The sequence below is a fragment of the Ambystoma mexicanum genome, chromosome 8 (genome assembly GCF_040938575.1).
Source record: "Ambystoma mexicanum isolate Mex_15411 chromosome 8, UKY_AmexF1_1, whole genome shotgun sequence".
Lineage (NCBI taxonomy): Eukaryota > Metazoa > Chordata > Amphibia > Caudata > Ambystomatidae > Ambystoma > Ambystoma mexicanum.
The window spans coordinates 1,685,910,524-1,685,930,661 of NC_090929.1; the positions used below are offsets into that span (position 1 = coordinate 1,685,910,524).

General features: G+C 44.9%; 1 protein-coding gene across 1 annotated transcript in view; it reads left to right on the forward strand.

Moving 5' to 3' along the window:
* The window catches only part of LOC138473323 (deleted in malignant brain tumors 1 protein-like), a 911,582-nt gene that overhangs the window by 504,522 nt on the left and 386,922 nt on the right, over positions 1 to 20,138 (forward strand). The window contains exons 42-43 of the mRNA XM_069611989.1: positions 479 to 793; positions 18,666 to 18,980. Of these exons, the coding sequence (XP_069468090.1) occupies positions 479 to 793; positions 18,666 to 18,980 (630 nt within the window). The remainder of the gene's footprint in view (positions 1 to 478; positions 794 to 18,665; positions 18,981 to 20,138) is intronic.

The window sequence follows — 20,138 nt, forward strand, 5'->3', positions numbered from 1 at the left end:
CGATGTACCCGATTAGAAGGAGTAATTAAATGATATTCTTGATGCTGTGATAATGCTTGCCACTGTTCATAGCGGTTATGCTACTTCTGTCATGTTTGTTGCATTTATGTGTCATTTCTTGTTTCACATTACTAAGGCTAGCCGGCAGGAGATGAGAAGAATTCTCATGGTCTGAACTTTTAAGTGTGTTTCATGGATGAGAAGTGATGTTACAATTCTTCTGCGATATGATATGGAGTCTTAAGGTGGTTGGTTGTCATTACATGGCCCGTCATTTCCAATGCCCTAGTGTCTTCTAGAATGTTCTGATGCAGTTTTATAATATTGCATCTTGCTCTCGGGCATCTTCCTCGCTGGAGGAAGAACCTTTATATTCTTAGCATCTGGAGGGCTTCCATTAGACTGGTCTTTATGCCTCTCTAAGGGTGTTGAATGCTCTCTTAGTGGCCCAATTCTTTTCCCTGGTCTTCTATTTCAGGTAATTACTCCATGCGTCTTCAGAATGGTGGCAGCAGGTGTGCGGGCCGTGTCGAAATCTGGTATGATTCCTCCTGGGGGACGGTGTGCGATGATGGCTGGGACCTGAACGATGCTCAAGTCGTGTGCAGACAGCTCGGCTGCGGGTCGGCTCTTTCTGCTCTGAGCATGGCCTACTTCGGTCAAGGCAATGGAAGCATTCTCCTGGACGATGTTGCATGCAGCGGCTTGGAGTCCCGCCTGTGGGATTGCCCTAATTCTGGGTGGAAGAGGCACAACTGTGTGCACCAGGAGGACGCCAGCGTCATCTGCTCAAGTGAGTGCTCTTTCCCCTGCATGCAAAACCGGTGCTAGTTAAAATAACTCTGTTCCAGATCATTCTTACAATGACAGCCCTAGGTCATCCCCTTTCCATTTCAAACCAGCAAACGACGTTTAAACCAATATTCGCTTGTGAATGAGTGAACATAGTCAGTGAACTTATCTGGGGTTCAGTGTTCCTATCAAAAAGGCTCTTAAGAGGATTGAATGGGATTTTAAGGTCATTGGGATTACTCAGTGATTGATCAGAAGAGATGTCATGTTTTTAGAGAGTATGTGCTTAACAGGCTAGAGAGGTGAGTGTGATGATAAAGACGACAGCCGTTGCCCGTCCTTCTCAAGTTGAAGGGGAGTTGATAGGCTACATACACACCAGTGTGTTGGAAATTGAGGCCATTTGAGATTCTGATCATCCTTGGTATTGTGCAAAAGTTGCATAGGTCAGTGGGACACAGGAAAAAATAACTTTTCCATAAAAGAGGAAACCTGATAATGAACACATCAAAATGGCATTTTCTGAAAATAAGTAGTGTAAAAAAGAAGAAAGGAAATTGCGTAATTATTTTAAAAATAACCCATCTTTAATAATTAGTTTCAATCTAAACAACAAAAAAAACAATTGTGGTCAGGACCAGAATGGTTTAGAGCAGGTGTGGAGGACCAAGGAAGTAGGATATTTTGGAGTTTCTGGGGTTCCCACTGGTGTTAGAGCTGTTCCTTTATGGCTGGAAATATTTAAGTGCAAAATAAGCGGTACTCACGTCAACTGAGAGATAAAAAGGGGGGTCTGCTTGTACTATTAAGTAAATGACAAACCAAGAACACATTTTAAAACAATAAAAGGTAATAAGGTGCGGATAGCTTCCTTTTTTGGAAAAAAATAAATAACTAATATATTTCGTTGTTTTTAAATTATTGAATTGAAAACTGTAATGTAATTTGCAATTTGATAATCTCAGTTACCATTCTGGGTTATTATTGACTGGCTATTATTTGATAGAAGCAGGTCAGGATCACCTCTGGCACACACTGCCTTTAGCTCTCCAGCATGTTTTATTTGATGAGGTCCTGGGAGCAAGAAGGATCTACTCATGGATGCGCCATCTGATGGGCGTGGGGGTGGATTCACACTGAAGGTCTACACATTGCATAGCTATTCTCTGAAACATTAGACGAGATGGCCGTGTAGGACAGAAGATGGCTCACAGGTTGGAGCGCTGAAGATGGAACCATCGCTGAAGCTGGTGCCAATGGTTGGTGTTGAGTCTCCAAGAGAATACATGGTATGGCCTTGCAGGACACATGATTGGCTAATAGGTTCTAGGCCATGAAATGGGGAAATTGCTGGAAGTGGGGACTATGATCAATGTTGAGTCTCAGATAGAATAGGTAGCCTGGCCATGGTGGACACAAGGTTTGCTCAGAGGTTAAAGCGCTGAACGTGGAGCCATCGCTAGAAGTGGTGGCACCGGTTTGTCTTGAGTGTCAGATCAAGTCATTAATGGCGGGAGCATCTCTCAGATAGATGTCTAGGGCACGTTCTGAGGTTTCCGTGGAGATGTCGCTGCATAGGGCCTGCAGCTTCTCAGCGGTTGCTTCCCTGAGAACGAGGTCATTGGACTGCACTGATTGTTGGGTAGTCCTCATCCATCTCCTCAGAATCTGGGTGTCACCCTATTTTCAGGTTCCTCTGGAGGGAGAGCAGTCCAAGCGCTGAGTCCTCAACTAATAGGGGCAATTATGCACCGGCAAGCCTTGATTTGCTCTTCAGGATATTCACCTGGAAAGTAAAGGTTTTGCCAGAAGCGAAGATGTTCTCCAGTCCAGATTTGCACTGTTTTATATGTTTTATCATGGTTGGTGTTCTCCAAAACTGGCCTCTGTGCACAATTGGTAGGGCTCAGAGGTTACTGTGAGGTAGTGGGTGGGGAGCACTACAGCACACACCATGGCTATTTATGAGCTATTTCTGGCTTTCAGGCTACTAGCAAGTACTGGTTCCAGCACCAGGAATCTTGGGAATTATGGGTCTTTTCCTGTAAAATGCTGATTGCAGAACTCTCCACCATGTGTGTAATCTTCACAAAAGATCCCACACACAGACCATCTCTGTCCACGTGCGAGGTCCTGGAGCACACTCAGAGCCAATCAGGATCAGTTTCCATTCTCTTATCTCTAACAGAGAAACCAGTGAGACAACATTTGCTGCACCTTCTTTGTCAGCTGTAAAATCACAGTTAAGAGCAGAAAAAAGAGAGAGAAAAGGCAGCTTGAATACAGAAAAACACAGAAGGAGTGCTACAAGGCACTGAAAGGCAGGCCTCGGTTCCTCTTTTTTCTGCTCTGTGAGAAAGGTTCTGTGACCATTTTCCGAAGCTTTCTAAGCTTTTTCCTCTGTTAATCTTTGAGTTTTTGATTTCACTCGACCCCTTTCAAAGGCATGTTGCCTAAGGTAGCATTTTTTTTACTGTAAAGGTAAGATCCATTAACTGTTCATCTATTTGGTCAGGTTTCCCTCCTGTTTGGCTGGTTTTGTTGGATGGGCCTCCTTTGGGGGAGAGAATGTTGGCGAGGCACTACTATGCTGTCAGCACTGGCTCTACTCTTCATTCCCACTCCTTTAAGGAGAGTCATTTCTCTCAAAAGGAGCCACATTAGGAGACTCTGGGAAAAGAAGGGAAGCCGGCCTAGAGTGCTGCGCTTTGAGTCTACGGTAGTCCTTCATTCGGGGGTGGCTGTGTTCAGTTTAGGAGCAGGAGTGTACCTTTACTACTATCGTGGCACCTTCCGTGATATGCTCTGACACCCCTGACATCCCTGGAACATTAGTGGCACCTTTGCTTTCACAATGTCCTCATTGAACATAGAGTGATCTTGACAAACCTCCAGATTCCCTCATGTCAAGAGAGCCTTCGATGTCGAGATGTCTCGATGTGGAGCGGCTGTAGAGATTGACACCACTATTTGACTCTGAGAGGATTTTGGTGCTGAGGGGAGGTTGGTCCTGCAGGTGCCTTGAAGCTGAGGATGCCTCAAATCTGAGGTAGTTTAAAGCTTAAAGGGCCGAGCCACTGAGAAAAGACTTGATGAAGATAAGACTTTCGTGCTAGAGGAAAACTCAGCCCAAGGAGAGCCCTCTTTGCCATTAAAGAGTCCAGCAGCGAGATCTCCATGTCTACTTCAGAGATCTCCCATGACAGTCATTGTTGCTGGTTCTCTCTCTGAGGGATAATGATTCAATTAAAGCATTTTTGAGTCAGTCATCAGTGATGGAGCTTGAATGATCTGGATCAACAAGTGATCAAGAGAGAATCTACTCTGATTCCAGTTTATAAGAGGGGCATCTCCTTTGCGTTAATTGATATCATACATTCTTTTTGCCACTTGTGTGAGGCTACAGATGAGCCCTCTTCAAGAATTTCTTCAAGATCAGTGGGAAATGCCACAACACAGAAGGCCCCGCAGTCTCCTGGTGGATGCAGATTCAGAGCTGAAATTGGGGGTCTCATTTTTGCTTTTTCCTAGCAGGGGAAGTCCTTGTGTTGCACACATCCCCTACTGGATGGGAAGCCCACATTGACCAACTACCTCCTCCCAGGGGTTCTGATCATTGTCAGAATGTTTGTGTCACATCACCTTTATGAAGCTTTGGCCAGTCAAGCCGGCTCTCAATTTTTCCATCCCTTGTTTTCAGAACATGTTGGCAGTAGCACAAACAGATGGCACAACAGCTCTGTGCTATATCTACAATCAAGGAAGAATGAGGTTGAGGGTTCTCTTACGGTAGACTCAGCTTTTGTGGCGTTGGGCCATCCCAAGGAGAACCTGTGTAAGAGCAGTGCATCTGCAAAAAAAACCTCTAAGCAGAGCACTTTTGAAAGAACAGGAATGGATGCTCAACGATGAGGTGCTAAACAGCACCCTGGAAGAATGCGGGTATCCAGGGGTAGACAAGATGCCCAGACATAACGTCCAGGTTTCAGGAGCACATATCTCTGGCTAATGCCTCTGTTTAACACCGTGGTCAGGGGCATCTCTAGAGAGACTCTCGCTGAGGCCACTGATCACACAGACCGTCGTGAAGTTCCATCAATCGGTGGCCGCTATTATCCTCATAGCGCCCTTGTGCCCAACGCAGCGGTGGTACGCAGCTCTGCTACAGGAGACTGCGGCTCCAGGCAGGGAGTTGCCATGTAAATTAAATATAACAAGGATGGAAGGCAGCCTTTACCACCCAAATCTACCACCACTGAGCTTTACAGCCCTGCTTCTGAGGTGTGATAAGTTACTTCCATATTTATGCCAGTTGGCAAAAGGTGAGCTGCAATAGTCACCTTTTGGCCACTTCAGTCTAAAGGACGAGTGCACCACAAAGTTCCTGTTTTCTTGGTTCCAGTCATCAAGGATTCTCTGGAAGGTCCTAAAAAGGGTTTTCCCTCCTTTGGCATTGGACATGGTATTGCCCAAGTTGATGTTGTCTCCCTTTGGACTGCCTCATCGGATCGATCTATAATTCCCGGAAGTGACACAGTGCTATGTCCATCAGGCAGACGAGTAAGTGAATCACAGACCATGGGTTCTTATGAGCCAGAATGGGTATTTCACAAAGAGGAGATCGTTCTGAGAACCCATCCTTATTTTCACCTTAAAATGGCTTCACATGTTTATATGAAGACGTGCCTTCCTACTCCCCTGGTCCATCTTCTCCTGTGCAGCAAAGCTTGCCCACAACTAGTTTTAAGATAGCACTGAGGTTCTAGCTTCATAGCACTTAGTATGTGAGCAAGATAGAGTTATTCTTCTGTAGGATACAGACCTAATAACCAGCCCTCCCACCTTCTAAACATGTTATATATAGATAGATAATGTCATCCCTGATCTAGTCTTATCAAACATCTGGCAGCTTTGTTCAGGTCAGCCTGGAGCATCATCCGGCATTGCTAAAGCAGCTCTAGAGCCTTATTGACAAATGGCTCCTTTACAGACATCTGCGAAACAGCCACATGGATGTCATTTCACACCGATACCGGGCATTTCTGTCAATGTTCAGGAGTTCATCTGGATATTCATAGGGGGCCAGCGTTCTTGACTGGTTATCCCTTATGCTTCAGGTTTATTTTGCTCTCAGGACCATGAGCCTTTCGTGGGTGTGTTTTGCCTGAGACTTGGAGAATGTGGACCTGTTATGCCGCGTACTCAGAAGAGTCATCGCTTGCGACTCTGTATTATGTTTATGAGTAATAACGAAGATGCCAGGAGGCAGGAGGGGATGTGCCTTGCATGAAAACCTAGGTGGCCATCATGGGTCTCTCCACAATAACCATACATGCCTGCCTTCCTCCCCGTCATGGCAGGTCATGGCAGGTCAATGATATATCTCCATCCGGGTCTGTGTGAGAAATAAACTGAGGGCTCTCACTGTAGTGCGGTGTGTGGCTCCATCTGAATTCTTTTTGTAGAGGGTGAGTGGCCGGCGTGAAGTCTGGTGCAGTCGCTGGACATTTGTTTTCGTTTTGCAGATAGATTAGCAGTCAGCAAAGCAGGTACACAGACTGTCTCCTCTCCACTTTCCCTGCTAAAAAAACAGATGTATAGCTGCTAACAAGTGGCAAATTCTATATTGGCCACATTTAATATAAAAATATTTGGACATGGTGTATCCAGGATCAGGCACTTCCAAAGAGGTAATATGTGTTCATGATTATGATTAAGAGAGAGCTAGGACTACAGGTGAGTTATTTTCATGATCTGCATCCTATATGTTCCAGTCATTTTAAATGAGTGTCTGTAAGTCTATGGATTCCAGCCACAGTGACCAGCACTGATTCTGGACCTCACAATGATTGTCCTTGAAATTATCTTTTATCACTAATGCTTGTGTCTGCTTCTGTAGACACAACATCCGGCTCACCACAGACTACAAGTATGTTTCCAGCATGTTCCAGCTTCCCCATAATGCCCCACTGTTCAGGCTCGGTGCCCACGACCCACATTTTGCTCCAACTTGGCTACCATGGTGGATGGGCCTGACCTCAGAAGTTACATGTGCGTCTATCTGCACCCTGCCACTGGATCAGACCCCCCAAAGGACCGACATGGGCTGGAGTTGGCTGTGCTTCAGGGCTGGCTTTGCTCAGCCGAATGTGTCCCATTTTTTAGGTAGACCCCGCCACTCATTCTCCTCCCAAAGTAACAAAGTTTCCAACAAGAGATTTTATTCTGAAATAAAGTCTCACTGTGAGAATTTCTACTCAAATGGAAGCTCAGCTGGGAAATACTTTCTCTCGAAAGAATCAAAATGAAATCCTGCATCATGTTGCATATTTTAAAACTGCCCATCCATCGTCCCCGTCAGGCAGGGTCTTAAGGCAGCTCAGACGATGTGATAGACAGTCATTAAGAGAATGGGACCATTTCACCTGAAAGAGCAGCTCCCCTGCAGAGAGTAGAGTTTATTTAAGCAATAGGCCCTGAGCAGGGAGGCATTACCATTTCAGGTTATGCCCCAGTGCCCATAGTTACAAGCCAGAGGGAAGGGGCCTATTGCTATTATTACCCCAGCCCGTAAGCCCGGGGTACTTACTAAGTGCATTTTTTTCTCTGTTCCGAAAAGCTGAAAAATAATGTAAAAAAAATGTCTGCCAGGGAAGGCAAACAAAGTCTGTTTTCCCTTTCCATGGCGGCCATTGAAAATTAATGTAAAAAAAGGGAAACAAACAAAATGGTGGCCATTCAAAAATAAGGAAAAATGTAAACAAATAGAATGGCCGCAATAGAAAGGAGAGATGGTACTACACATAGTCCCTTCTTCTTTTCCATGATGGCCTGTCACCGATTGGGAGTGAACGCCCTGGGGACAGAAGTGTTCCCAGCCCGTCCCCTCCCGAAATGGACAAAAAAGAAGATAACTGGGTTTGGGCAGGGCGGGGAGGGGATTGTTTGGATTGGGGGGCCAGGGGGAGGGAACAACACTTACCTCGATCCCCGGCGGAGGAAGATAGCAGCCGTGTTGTGGCTCAGAGCGGGGATTACTCCTTTGCGAGAATCCTCATTGGCTGAGTGGCTGCCAAATCCCCCCACCGAGGACAGAATGGAAGGAATGTTGTGGGGGAGAGGGATTCCCAGTCGAGAAGTACCCCATCGAGGGCCAATGAGATTTCATGTTACAATCTTATTGTTCCTCGCTGGGTACTAATCCTTTATAGAATCTCCCCTGCAAAGAGTAAAGTTCATTCTGGTACAGAGTCTTCATGTAAAGAGAGAGTATACTCTGATACAGTTTCCCCTGCAAAGAGAGAGTTAGATTTTTTTTATGGCATCTCCCCGCAAACGTTAGAGTTTATTCTTGTACAGAATCTCCCCTGCAAAGTGTAGCGTTCATTCTGCTACAGTTTCCCCTGCAAAGAGAGAGTTTATTCTGGTACACGGCCTCCCCTGCAAAGAGAGAGTCTATTCTGATACAGTCTCCCCTGCAAAGAGAAGTGTATTCTTTTATGCATCTCCCTAGCAAAGAGTAGAGTGTATTCTTGTATAGAATCTCTCCTGCAAAGAGTCAAGTTCATTCCGTTACAGATTCCACGGAAAAGAGAGTGATTATTCTTTGATGGCATCTCCCCTGCAAAGAGAGAGTTTATTCTTTTATAACATCTCCACTGCAAAAAGAGAGTTTAATATTTTATAACATATCCACTGGAAAGAGAGAGTTTATTATTTTATAAAATCTCCCCTGCAAAGAGTAGAGTTTGTTATTTTATAAATTCTCCCCTCAAAGAGTAGAGTTTATTCTGATACAATGGTTCCCCATTGTTAAGGGGGTGGGTGGGCTTGTTTTTGTTCAGTGTTAATTCTGATACAGAGCGTCCTTGTCAATGGAGAGGGTCTATACTTTTTTTCAAAGAGATGTATTTAATTTTCATGAGAATGTACACTTGCTTACTGAGTTTCCACGTTACATCAACAGTCTAAAAGAGCAACACAAAAACCCTAATATCTCTGTGCGGGAAATGCAACTAGCAGGCAAGTGGTGGGGGGCAAGGGCCGGGGCGAGTGCTAGAGCATCACTCATGGACCCCTCCCGGTGGTTAATGTTCGACTCGGCCTGACCAACCACAAAGCATTCCTGGGACCACCCTGATATGCATCATTGCGAGCCACCCCTCTACCACACTGAGCTACTGCATTCCCTCCTACATGGCGCTTGCTTGCTGTTTGGGCCCACAGAATCCTCTGTGCCCAAACTGAGCTTGATCAGCTTGCATCTACGTTCAACACCGGGACTGACTTTGTCAGCCCATCAAGAACTGAATCCTGGTACTGTTGACTCTGAACTGCCCGCTCAGTCCCCTTGGATCCTAGAGGCTAGTTAGGTCATGATTGCTCCTGTTTTCATCCCGGATATCCTTTTTGTGGGTAGTAATTTATCTAACACCCCTGGTTCTACACTCAGAGTGCTACTTTCCTCAGTCTATCGCATCTTCTCTGTCCGTCCTTCGGTGGGTTTTTGTACAGTATTTTCTAATCATAATATGTGCAGAGGGTGTGCTTGATTAAAGTATATGTTTTTCTATAGAGCCTCCACTTTATTTTGGACTGCAATACTTTGTTTGGGTCACTACTGGTTCACCTTCTCACCCCTCTTAAGAGCATAGTCTTCCCTCGGCCCTTGTTACCACAAAAGGTGAAGGAGGTATATCTCTTTAAAGTCCCTATGGTCTGAGTGTGCCATTTTACCCCTACTCCTGCGAGGCATAATCCAATTGGTCACAGTCTCTGATAGTGGGGGCTGTTGGCATGGAGCTGTCCTGCTACTTGAGTTCCTGCTGCTCAGCGCAGTTCAAGGGTTGATTTTGCTTTTGTTGGTTCAGGTGTTCCTTTGGGTTCAAAGATGATAGGAATTCAGTCTTTCTGGGGTATTTGTAGTAACCACCAGGATACTTGAAACTTGCTGAATGTTGAAACGTCCCCCATCCTGCACCCCTTCTGTGTTCATTTTATTCTTCCCTCTTTTTGCAGCTATTAGACCCCCATCAACCACAGGTAATTCTGAGCTCATTTACTCCTCGATGGGCCACCATGTCATTTCTGGGGACTGACAAGGTGTACTCTTTCTTTTCCAGCTCAGAATCATATCCCTACGAACACATCTGCTCAAGGTAGTACTTTTTTTCCATTGAAGTCAGTGGGCCTCATTCTAAGTGTGCCGGTCCGGCAGCAAGGGTGCTGAAAGGCTCACCGGCACCCTTATTTCTGGACCGGCAAACTCTGTGTCTGCCAGCAGTGGCCACTGTGACCGACAGGTCAGAACCTACCCGACAGTTCAGACCCTGTCCGTCGCTGCGGCCACTGTAGGCAGACTGTTCACGGAAGCACCGGCAGCGTTAGCAACTATGCCGGTGCTGCATAGTCCCCACTCCCACAGAATCCTAAGCGACTTACATTTTACTGGTGCTTGACTTCCCGCGATGCCGGACTTGTAATAGCCTCGTGGCACCAGGAAGTCAAGCACCTGTAAAATATTACGAGTCTGGCGGCAATCTGCCGGTAGCCGCGGCAGGGTTACCGCCAGACTCGTAATGAAGACCAGTGTTTATTTTATGGAACCGCTACTGTCTGATGATCCATTGCGACACCCAGCAAGCATGCTCGATGTGGCTTATTTATCATTTTGGCCATCAGTAGCCTCCTGTGACACTGAACATAATGATAATATTGTTGATAGGGAGAATTCTCAAGAATGTGCTCATTTCCCTTACCTTTTGAGACCCCCAGCAACTTTGCTGGAGTTCTAGGATTTTAATTTCACCTTGAAAGCGTGTGAGCCTTTTTTCCCACTCTTTCATATATTTTGATGTGTGTTTTACTTTTGTGTTCTTTGGATATGGGGTTTTAAAACAACTCCATAGGCATCATCTTTTTCTTGTGTGTCACACAGAACGTTTAGTGCAGTGGCACAGGGGTGTCTTTCCGACTCCCCAAGGTTTAAATACCTTCTGTGGGACTGACTACTGTCTCCCAGAGCATGCGAAGTTAAATTGACTTTACTAGTCCTTTTAAATGTATAGACCCAGCACACACTATCTTCCTATAGAGTGCTGGAGGGGTTGCCTAGCATCCCCTTTGTCTAAACACTCATGCAACAGTCAAATGTTAGCCTTTCCTCTTGAAATGGCTGGTGTCAGTGGTTTAGATAAAACTACCACGATTTTTCCCCACCACGAACAATGGTAGCTAGAAATCAGGTCAGCCATGTTTTTCAATATACTCTGCTGGGTGAGTGACAGCTAGGCTGGAATGAATAGGAGAAAACTGTTTAAAAGGCAAGTCTCCAGGACTGGAAGGCAGAGTTGACCCCTGGAACGAAAGAACTGAAGATGATCTGAAGGAAGACGACTGCTTCAACTCCTGGACCATTGGTTTGCCCGGTGAAGCCCTGCTGCAGCTCCGAATTGCCTGAAACTCCATTGACAGAGAAGTTCTTTCAAGGACAACTTCTTCCCTTGAGTTTGTGGAGACAACCAACTCGTAAGCCACCTGGATACCATCTCAATACTGGTCGAATTTTCTTCAGAGTGCTGATGAAAACCGGATAGCAAGTGAGAAGGATACCAGTTAGTGGATTTTAAGGCACTCACACCTTAAACCAACGCTTAGCCAAGCTTGTGGCCTCTTCCCTGGGAAGTGCAGGAACCTCCCGCTGTCATCCTTCTTGTCCCCACCACTGAAACTCAGGAACAGCGAGATCTGCAGGAACTGCCAGGAACAACTACCTCAGCTACAGCTGTTCTTTGTCACTAAGGTACTGTGCAAACGCGGTGTGGAAATCCTTTCTGCCGCAGTGAACGTTTGTCAAACTTTCCCAACTTTGGGGGCTTGTTTGCTCCTAAACCAACATATAACTCTTTTTCTGGCAAACTACTTCCTCAACCATTGGCAAAGACTTAACTTTACTACCAGAACTGTTCTATCCTATCTAAGACTCTGGACCATTGACATTTGCCCAGGCCTATTGAATTGAATTGCTGGTTGTAGTGAACTGAAACTATTTGCCCTGCCTATGAAAGTAATTGTGCTTTACATTCTTTTAACCTTGTCTTTCTACCCCTTTTGAAAGTAACTGAAGTGCCATTTTGCTCCCACTTCAGGGGAGCTTAACTTGTTCAGAAACATATTGGTTGTGTCCTGTAGTGTATTAGAGTGTGATATTGAGCTGCTTTCATACTAGTGGTATGTTTTCCAAATGACTGTGTAAATACATTTAAATTCTTTTGCCAAGAAACCATAAATAGTGTTTGTTTGAACTACTGTGATTGCAAGTCCTTTGTGTAACACATTGTACGACTCACTTTGCTCTTGAGATAAGTCTGGCTGCTCAGCCACTGCTACCACATAACTGTGTAGTACAGGCATGTACCAAAGGTGAGATTGGGCTTACACCTGTAGTCTTAATTGTGTGCAGTGTTCCCAAAGGGTACTGCATGTAATTCTGCCTAACACTGGTGTACAGTGGTGTGGATCGAGTATAGTTGTTACATTGAGAGTGCTGCTCTTACCTTTGTTCAAATAACCCTCACAAGGCTAAGTACCACTAGAAAAGCAATTGTTTTATCATGTCTGATATGGATAGCTACAGACTGGAGACCCTAGTCATTTTAACAGTTGATCACCTGAGAGAAATGTGTAAAGCTGGAAACCTCACTGTTAAAGGAAAGAAAAATTAACTGATAGAAAAGATGTTGGAATGTCAAAGTCAAAGAAATAGGTCTGCTGTACCTACTTCTGAGGAAAATGTGGAAAATGATGATGAGGATGATAATGTTCCAGAGTCACACTGCATGTAATTCTGCCTAACAATTGTCAATCAAATATGTAAACTCTCTAATAAGGAAAACGATAATTAGCAAAATCTGGCAGATCATTTTTACATGGAAAGTAACAAGGGAACCCTTTGTTTGACCTCCTGAAGAGAGGGACTGTGTTGATGTATCTGCATTGTGTAGAGTCATGTCTCTGCATAGTGTAGAGTCATGTCAAAGCTACTTATAAGAGAACAATACAGATACTACATATATCCTGATCCCTGTCCCTCACCAAATCCATCCACACCTAGAACTGCCAAAATCTTCCATGATCCTAATGTTTGCAAAACGTTGTCACCCGCAGAGGGATTGCCTCCTATGCCTAAGCTTGCCACACCGCCCAGGATCACGCTTATTCTTCTGTGTAGTGCATATTCGCCACGGGGTCATCCAACACCCTCTTTTATCCCTGGGATATGTTATGTTGACTTATTTCGTGCACCGCTACCACCCAGGGGCCGTCTCCAGGTGCTCACATGGCTCTGCAAGAAAGAGTTAGTGGGGATAGAGGGTTAGGATAGGCCCAGAACCAGGAGAAACTGCCTGGATAGTCACACACGACAAGTAGTAATTTCCCTTCAGCCCTGCACAGTCTCCAGCTTTTCACAGACACAGCATGTAGCCTCAATGTGGTGAGATACCAGCGGTGAATGAGCTTGAATTAAAGCTTGTTGTACTGCACACATAGAGAGGGACTCGATGCCCTGGCCTACATTGCCATCCAATCATTGCTGGTCAGCTGATTACCTAAGCCCCCAGGCCATTTCTCCTGACAAGGAGACCAAGGATGTGGTCCTGAGACCTTAGACACAATCATATAAAGATCTGCGATAAAGCCGCTTCTTGAAAAGATATTTCTGAACTTCAGTAAGCTGTCTGGTTGGCCCCGCATCGATCCTCAGGTTGGGGAACCCCTTGTCTTGTCTGGAGACATTCCACTCTGGCTGCCGGGCCTGTAGGAGTGGAAGCGCATCAATTGTCATCAAATTGATCTTCCTGAAACTAGGAAAGGGCAAGCTCCTGCCCTTTGAAGATGTTGCCCATTATGGATCACAAAAGGGGCACGTTCCCGCGGCTGCCGAAGTTGTCAATGTTCATCCCCCAAGTACCTCATATTTTTCTTAAAACATTTTCCCTAGATCAATTATTCTAGTTTTCTTTTTCCCTTCATTGTTTAAAAAGAGAGTGCACTTGGATCGTTAAAGTCGGGAGGTGCAAGTTTTCCAGATATTTTTTTTTGTGCAGATGCTCTCAAGGGCCCTAGTAATCGCCCAGAAATGGAAGTCGAGAGACCCGCCGTAGGAGCACAAATGGAGGGAAACCATCAGGGCGTTGTGGCTGACTGGGATTTAGTGATCAAGGCTCAAAAGACTCAAAAGGAGCACGGTGCCCGAGAAAAATGAAGCTGCTTGGACTGGTGTAGGAGGGGCACTGGACACGAGGGACAGGCCCACAGAATCGGGAGTAATCGACGGACGAAACCCTAGCAACAGCAAGGCCTCAGGCTGGGGAAGAACCCCAGGAATTAGCATAATCAAGGAAGACTCATACAGGGAGTTTAGATGGAAATTAGGGTGGGAGGGGGGATGGGGTGAGCTTTGCATTTTGTTTGTTTATATAAATGGCAATTAAAAACATGTAAGTAGAAGAAGAGTGTGGCATCTCAAATTAGGGAAATTAACATCAAAACCTACTACCTCTGTACAGAGACCTAATTCTATACTTAATTAAAGCACTAAAGTAATTGGCTGAGAGACAGCAACTAATACACCATCAGCGAACATTATTAACTTAAATACCACAATGCAAAAATGGATCCAAAGCCTTCACGTGTTGCCCCTGACCTGTCTAGCAGAATAAGCCATAACTAGAAGTAAAAGGAAATGAAGAGCAGTCAGCATTGCCTGGTGCCCCAAGCCAGGTGTATCCTCTCTAATGGACAGTCGTTTATTTTAGTTTTTGTGCCTGACCAAATAGTTGGACGTGACATTCCTAATGAAGATCTCATCAAACTCAGAGCTTGCCCAGTCTTCTGTAGGAAGGCCCAGTACACCCTGTCGAATGCTTTTTCTGCATCGTACGATGAAGGGGCCAAGTGAGAGGTGTTTATTTTATCCAGGAGGTGGGATGTTTTATAAATATTGTCGAGTGACTATCAGCTTATGACAACTACTGCTTGAACAGACTGGATCATACTGAGGCAGGGGTGGTCTCCAAACTGGATTTGAAAATCTTTGCAAAAAGCTTGACCTCAAGATTCAGGAGAACCAAGGGCCTATACACCCCACCGAATTCTGGGCCTTTACATAGTCTACGGATGAGGCTGGGAGTAACTACCGTCGTAGATTCTGACCGCTGAATGTTAGGAAGACTTAATTTGATTAGTCCAAATGTTTAATAGTTATTTCGCAAAAAAGAATACAAAGATGTGCTGTTAGGCCATTGGGGCCCACTGCTCCATTCAGCTTTAAAGATGAAATGGGGGTATAGCTGTTCTTTATTGATTCCTCAAGGGAGGCCTTTGAAACGGGGGATACGCAAGGGCAGCTTGATGCTCTGCATCTCACAAATCAGGGGGATATAGCGCTCTTTGAAGATCATTAAAGACCCAATTCGTAGCCCCCTGCTTGATTTGTAGATTCCTTTGTAGAAGATCCATTTAGGGCATGGGGGGTCTTCTCACTGCTTTGTCTACTAGTAAGGGCCCTCATCACACATGGGGGCATTCCGATGCCCTTTATCCCCTCTGTTCACTATTGTGCAAACCAGGGAGATATATGTGCATTACAAAGAGCATCCCACACTCGCAAATGGGGTGCTGCTTTGCAAAGCTGGAAAAAGCACATTCTACTTTGCATTTGTCGGTCAAGCACAGGGTTATGCTCAATGCATGAGAGCGTGCTTTATCACCCCTTTCATGCATTTGCTATTGGTGCAATGGCTGCGTTATTAGCCGCTGTTGTCCAACTTAAAGCATTTCATAATGGTCATCCATTTACTGGTGTATCACTGTGCAATGTGCTCCCACCAACCACAGTGGTGTGGGAAGCCTGGCATACATTAGTTTTGCCAGCCTTCTCCCGGCACTAATGTGTGCATGGAGGCAGGCCAGTGCATTATTTGCACTTGAGTACACCCCGAATGAAATGTGCAGTTCACCTTTCACAATAATGTCACATGCACTGAAAAAAAATCGTGAATCTGAAAAAAACACATTCTCTTCAGTAATTCTAGATGTACAATTTTTCAATAACTGGGCCCATAACGCTCATTGCATTTTGACTTCTCTATAGCAAAACCGATTAGTGTTTTTGATATACAAGTGTTCAGTCCATGAGTGGTTCCTGGGACTAGAATCTCGGTTACTATCCTACTGCCATTCACCCAAATAATGTGCTGGTCCTCAAACATTGGGAGGCCAATTCCAATTACACTAGTTCTGTGCTGGTCCTCAAACATTGGGAGGCCAATTCTATTCACCCTGATTTTGTGCTGGGCCTGAAACATGGGGAGACCATTTGCATTCACCCCAATTCTGTGCTGGCCCTCAAACATGGTTAGGCCAATTTCATTGACCCTAATTCTGCCCTGGCCCTCAAATGTGTGGAGGTCAATTCCATTCAACCTAATTCTATGCTGTTCCGCAAACATGGGAGGCCAATTACCTTCACCCTAATTCTGTGCCGCTCCGCAAACTTGGAGAGGCCAATTCCATTCACCCTAGTTCTGTGCTGGTCCACAAACATGGGGGAGGCCAATTCTATTCACCCTGACTCTGTGCTGGTCCTCAAACATCTGGAGGCCAATTTCATTCACTCTAATTTTGTGCTGGGTCTGAAAAATGGGGAGGTCAATTCCATTTACCTTAATTCTGTGCTGGCCCTCAAACGGGCGGAGGCCAATTCCATTCACCCAAATTCTGTTCTTTTCCTCAAACATGGGGAAGCCAATTCCTTTCACCCTAATTCTGTGCTGGTCCTCAAACATGCCAATTCCATTCACCCTTATTCGTAGAGGCTTATTCAATTCACCTTAATTCTGTGCTGGTCCGCAAACCTGGAGAGGCCAAGTACATTCAACCTAGTCCTGTGCTGGTCCTCAACCATCTGCAGGCCAATTTCATTCACCCTAATTCTGTGCTTGTGTGCATACTTGGAGAGGCCAATAACATTAACCCTAATACTGTTCTGGTCCTCAAACTTGGGAGACGAATTCCATTCACCCCAATTCTGTGCTGGTCCTCAAATATAAAGAGGCCAATTTCAATCAGTCTAATTCTGTGTTGCAATCGCATATGGGGAGACCAATGCATTGGCACTGTTTGGTTACCTTGAGATCAATATGCTACGATGTACCCGATTAGAAGCAGTCATTAAATAATATTCTTGATGCTGTGATATTGCTTGCCACTATTCATAGCGGTTATGCTACTTCTGTCATGTTTTTTCCATTTATGTGTCATTTCTTGTTTCACATTACTAAGGCTAGCCGGCAGGAGTTGAGAAGAATTCTAATGGTCTGAACTTTTAAGTGTGTTTCATGGATGAGAAGTGATGTTACAATTCTTCTGCGATATGATATGGAGTCTTAAGGTGGTTGGTTGTCATTACATGGCCCGTCATTTCGAATGCCCTAGTCTCTTCTAGAATGTTCTGATGCAGTTTTATAATATTGCATCTTGCTCTCGGGCATCTTCCTCGCTGGAAGAAGAACCTTTATATTCTGTTAAGAAAGGAAGAAGGCAATGAATATGGCAAGGGAAATGTGCACGGAATCGCACAATGAACAACTTTAAATCTAACAACGTGCATACAATACCCAAGACTCATGTATACTAAAACCCAGGAGTGCAAATAGAGTGAAACAATAATACCAATATATGAAAAGAGATGTGGGGTAAGCACTTTGAACCTCCTTATGACTGAAAGGAAAGTCGGAAAACTCCTTACCCACTATGCTAATACAAATACTGACAGCGCTAAGCCCACGTAGAGAGCAAGCAAGGACAGGATCTGTGAGCTGACACTCTGGATGATACTGAATAAGGAACTTAGAAACAGTACTCACGAGGACCGGAAAGACCACTTGAATGTCAGTAAACTCACGAACCCAGTTGATCAAACAGGGACCCAGAAGGATATAACAGCAATGGGTGGAGGATAACTAAATACATAAGACCCAAGTCAAGGGGCAAGTAGGAATTGTGATTATAGAATAGTGAGGAAAACAAAAGGCATTCACACAGGGACTAGTTACAACAGCACCCACCACCTAATAATCAATGGGAAATAAATGCAGAAGTGCAATGGAAAAGACTAATGCATCAAGTTTTTCAGTAGCAAAGGACCGCATCAAAGAAACAGAGAACACAGGCAAATTGGGCTGCATAAAAGGGTAAAGCACAGAGAAAGGCTGCCTGCAGACAGAGGAAGACAGAAAGGGAAATCAAGAAAGCAGAAATCAATTAAGCACATAAATTCGAAATCCAGGGCAGAGGAACAAGAAACAGGAACTTGGAACTAGGCACAAAAGCTAGGAACAAGGAACAAGGGACCAGTCACAACAGGAACACTGCAACAATGACCAGCGCTGGACTGAAGCAAACTGAGGCTTTTAAAGCTGCTTAACGAGCACACCCCTCCACCCAACCTTGTCCTGCAAGGGAGGAGGTGAAGCAGTGAGCCAGGCATTCTGGGAAGCATAGTCATTTGATTAACGTAGCATGCTGGCTGCCAAAAACCTGGAATGGATCCGGAAGGGAAGTAACTTGGAAAATAAGGTTTTAGCGCTCCCAATTCATCAGAACACTGTAGCATAAGGTTCGGAGGAAATGTCCAGTAGGGAATAAACCCCAAAACATGCCCCCAAGTGGCGGGAACGGGAGCGAAGGGAGCGAGCCGTGACATATTCTTAACATCTGGAAGGCTTCCATTAGACTGGTCTTTATGCCTCTCTATGGGTGTTGAATGTTCTTTTGGTGTCAGAATTCTTTTCCCTGTTCTTCTATTTCAGGTAATTACTCCATGCGTCTTCAGAATGGTTCCAGCATGTGTGAGGGCCGCCTGGAAATCTGGTATGATTCCTCCTGGGGGACGGTGTGCGATGATGGCTGGAACCTCAACGATGCTCAGGTTGTGTGCAGACAGCTCGGCTGCGGGTCGGCTCTTTCTGCTCTGAGCATGGCCTACTTCGGTCAAGGCAATGGAAGCATTCTCCTGGACGATGTTGCATGCAGCGGCTTGGAGTCCCGCCTGTGGGATTGCCCTCATTCTGGGTGGAAGAGGCATGACTGTGTGCACCAGGAGGATGCCGGTGTCATCTGCTCCAGTGAGTGTTCATTCCCCTGCATGCAAAGCCGGTGCTAGTTCAAATGACACTGTTCCAAAGGATTCTTACAAAGACAGCCCCAGGTCATCCCCTTTCCATTTCATACCCGCAAACGGCTTCTATATCAATTTTCCCTTGTGAATGAGTGAACGTAGTCAGTGAACTAATCTGGGGTTCAATGTTCCTATCAAAAAGGCTCTTAAGAGGATTGAATGGGATTTGGGATTACTCAGTGATTGATCAGAAGAGATGTCATGTGTTTGGAGAGTATGTGCTTGAAAGGCTAGAGCAGTGAGTGCGATGATAAAGACAACGACCGTTGCCTGTCCTTCCCAGGTTGAAGGTGAGTTGAAAGGCTGCATAGACACCTGTGTGTTGGAAATTGAGGACATTCGAGATTCTGATCATCCTTGGTACAGTGCAAAAGTAGCAAAGATCAGTGGGACAAAGGAAAAAATAACTTTCCAAAAAGGGGAAAACTGAAAATGATCATATCAAAATGCCACTTGCTGAAAATGAGTAGTGTAAACATGAAGAAAGGAAATCACAGAATTATTTTAAAAATAACCCATCTTTAATAATTAGTTTAAATCTAAACAACAAAAAAGCAATTGTGTTCAGGACCAGAATGCTTTAGAGCTTGTGAGGAGGACCAAGGAAGTAGGATATTTTGGAGTTAATGGGGTTCCCACTGGCGTTAGAGCTGTACCTTTATGGCTGGAAATATGTAAGTGCAAAATAAGAGGTGCTCAGGTCATCTGAGAGATAAAAGGGGGGTCTTCTTGTACAATTGAGTAAATTACAAACCAAGAACACATTTTAAAACAATAAATGGTAATAAGGTGCGTATAACTTCCTTTTTGGAAAAAAAGCAAACACTTATACATTTCATTGTTTTTAAATGATTGAATGTAAAACTATGATGTCATTTGCAATTTGAAAATCTCAGTTACCATTCTGGGTTATTATTGACTGGCTATTATTTGATAGAAGCAGGTCAGGATCACCTCTGGCACACACTGCCTTTAGCTCTCCACAAGTTTTATTTGATGAGGTCCTGGGAGCAAGAAGCATCTATTCATGTATGTGACATCTGATGGGCATGAGGGTGCATTCACACTGGAAGTCTGCACATTGCATAGTGATTCTCTGAAACAT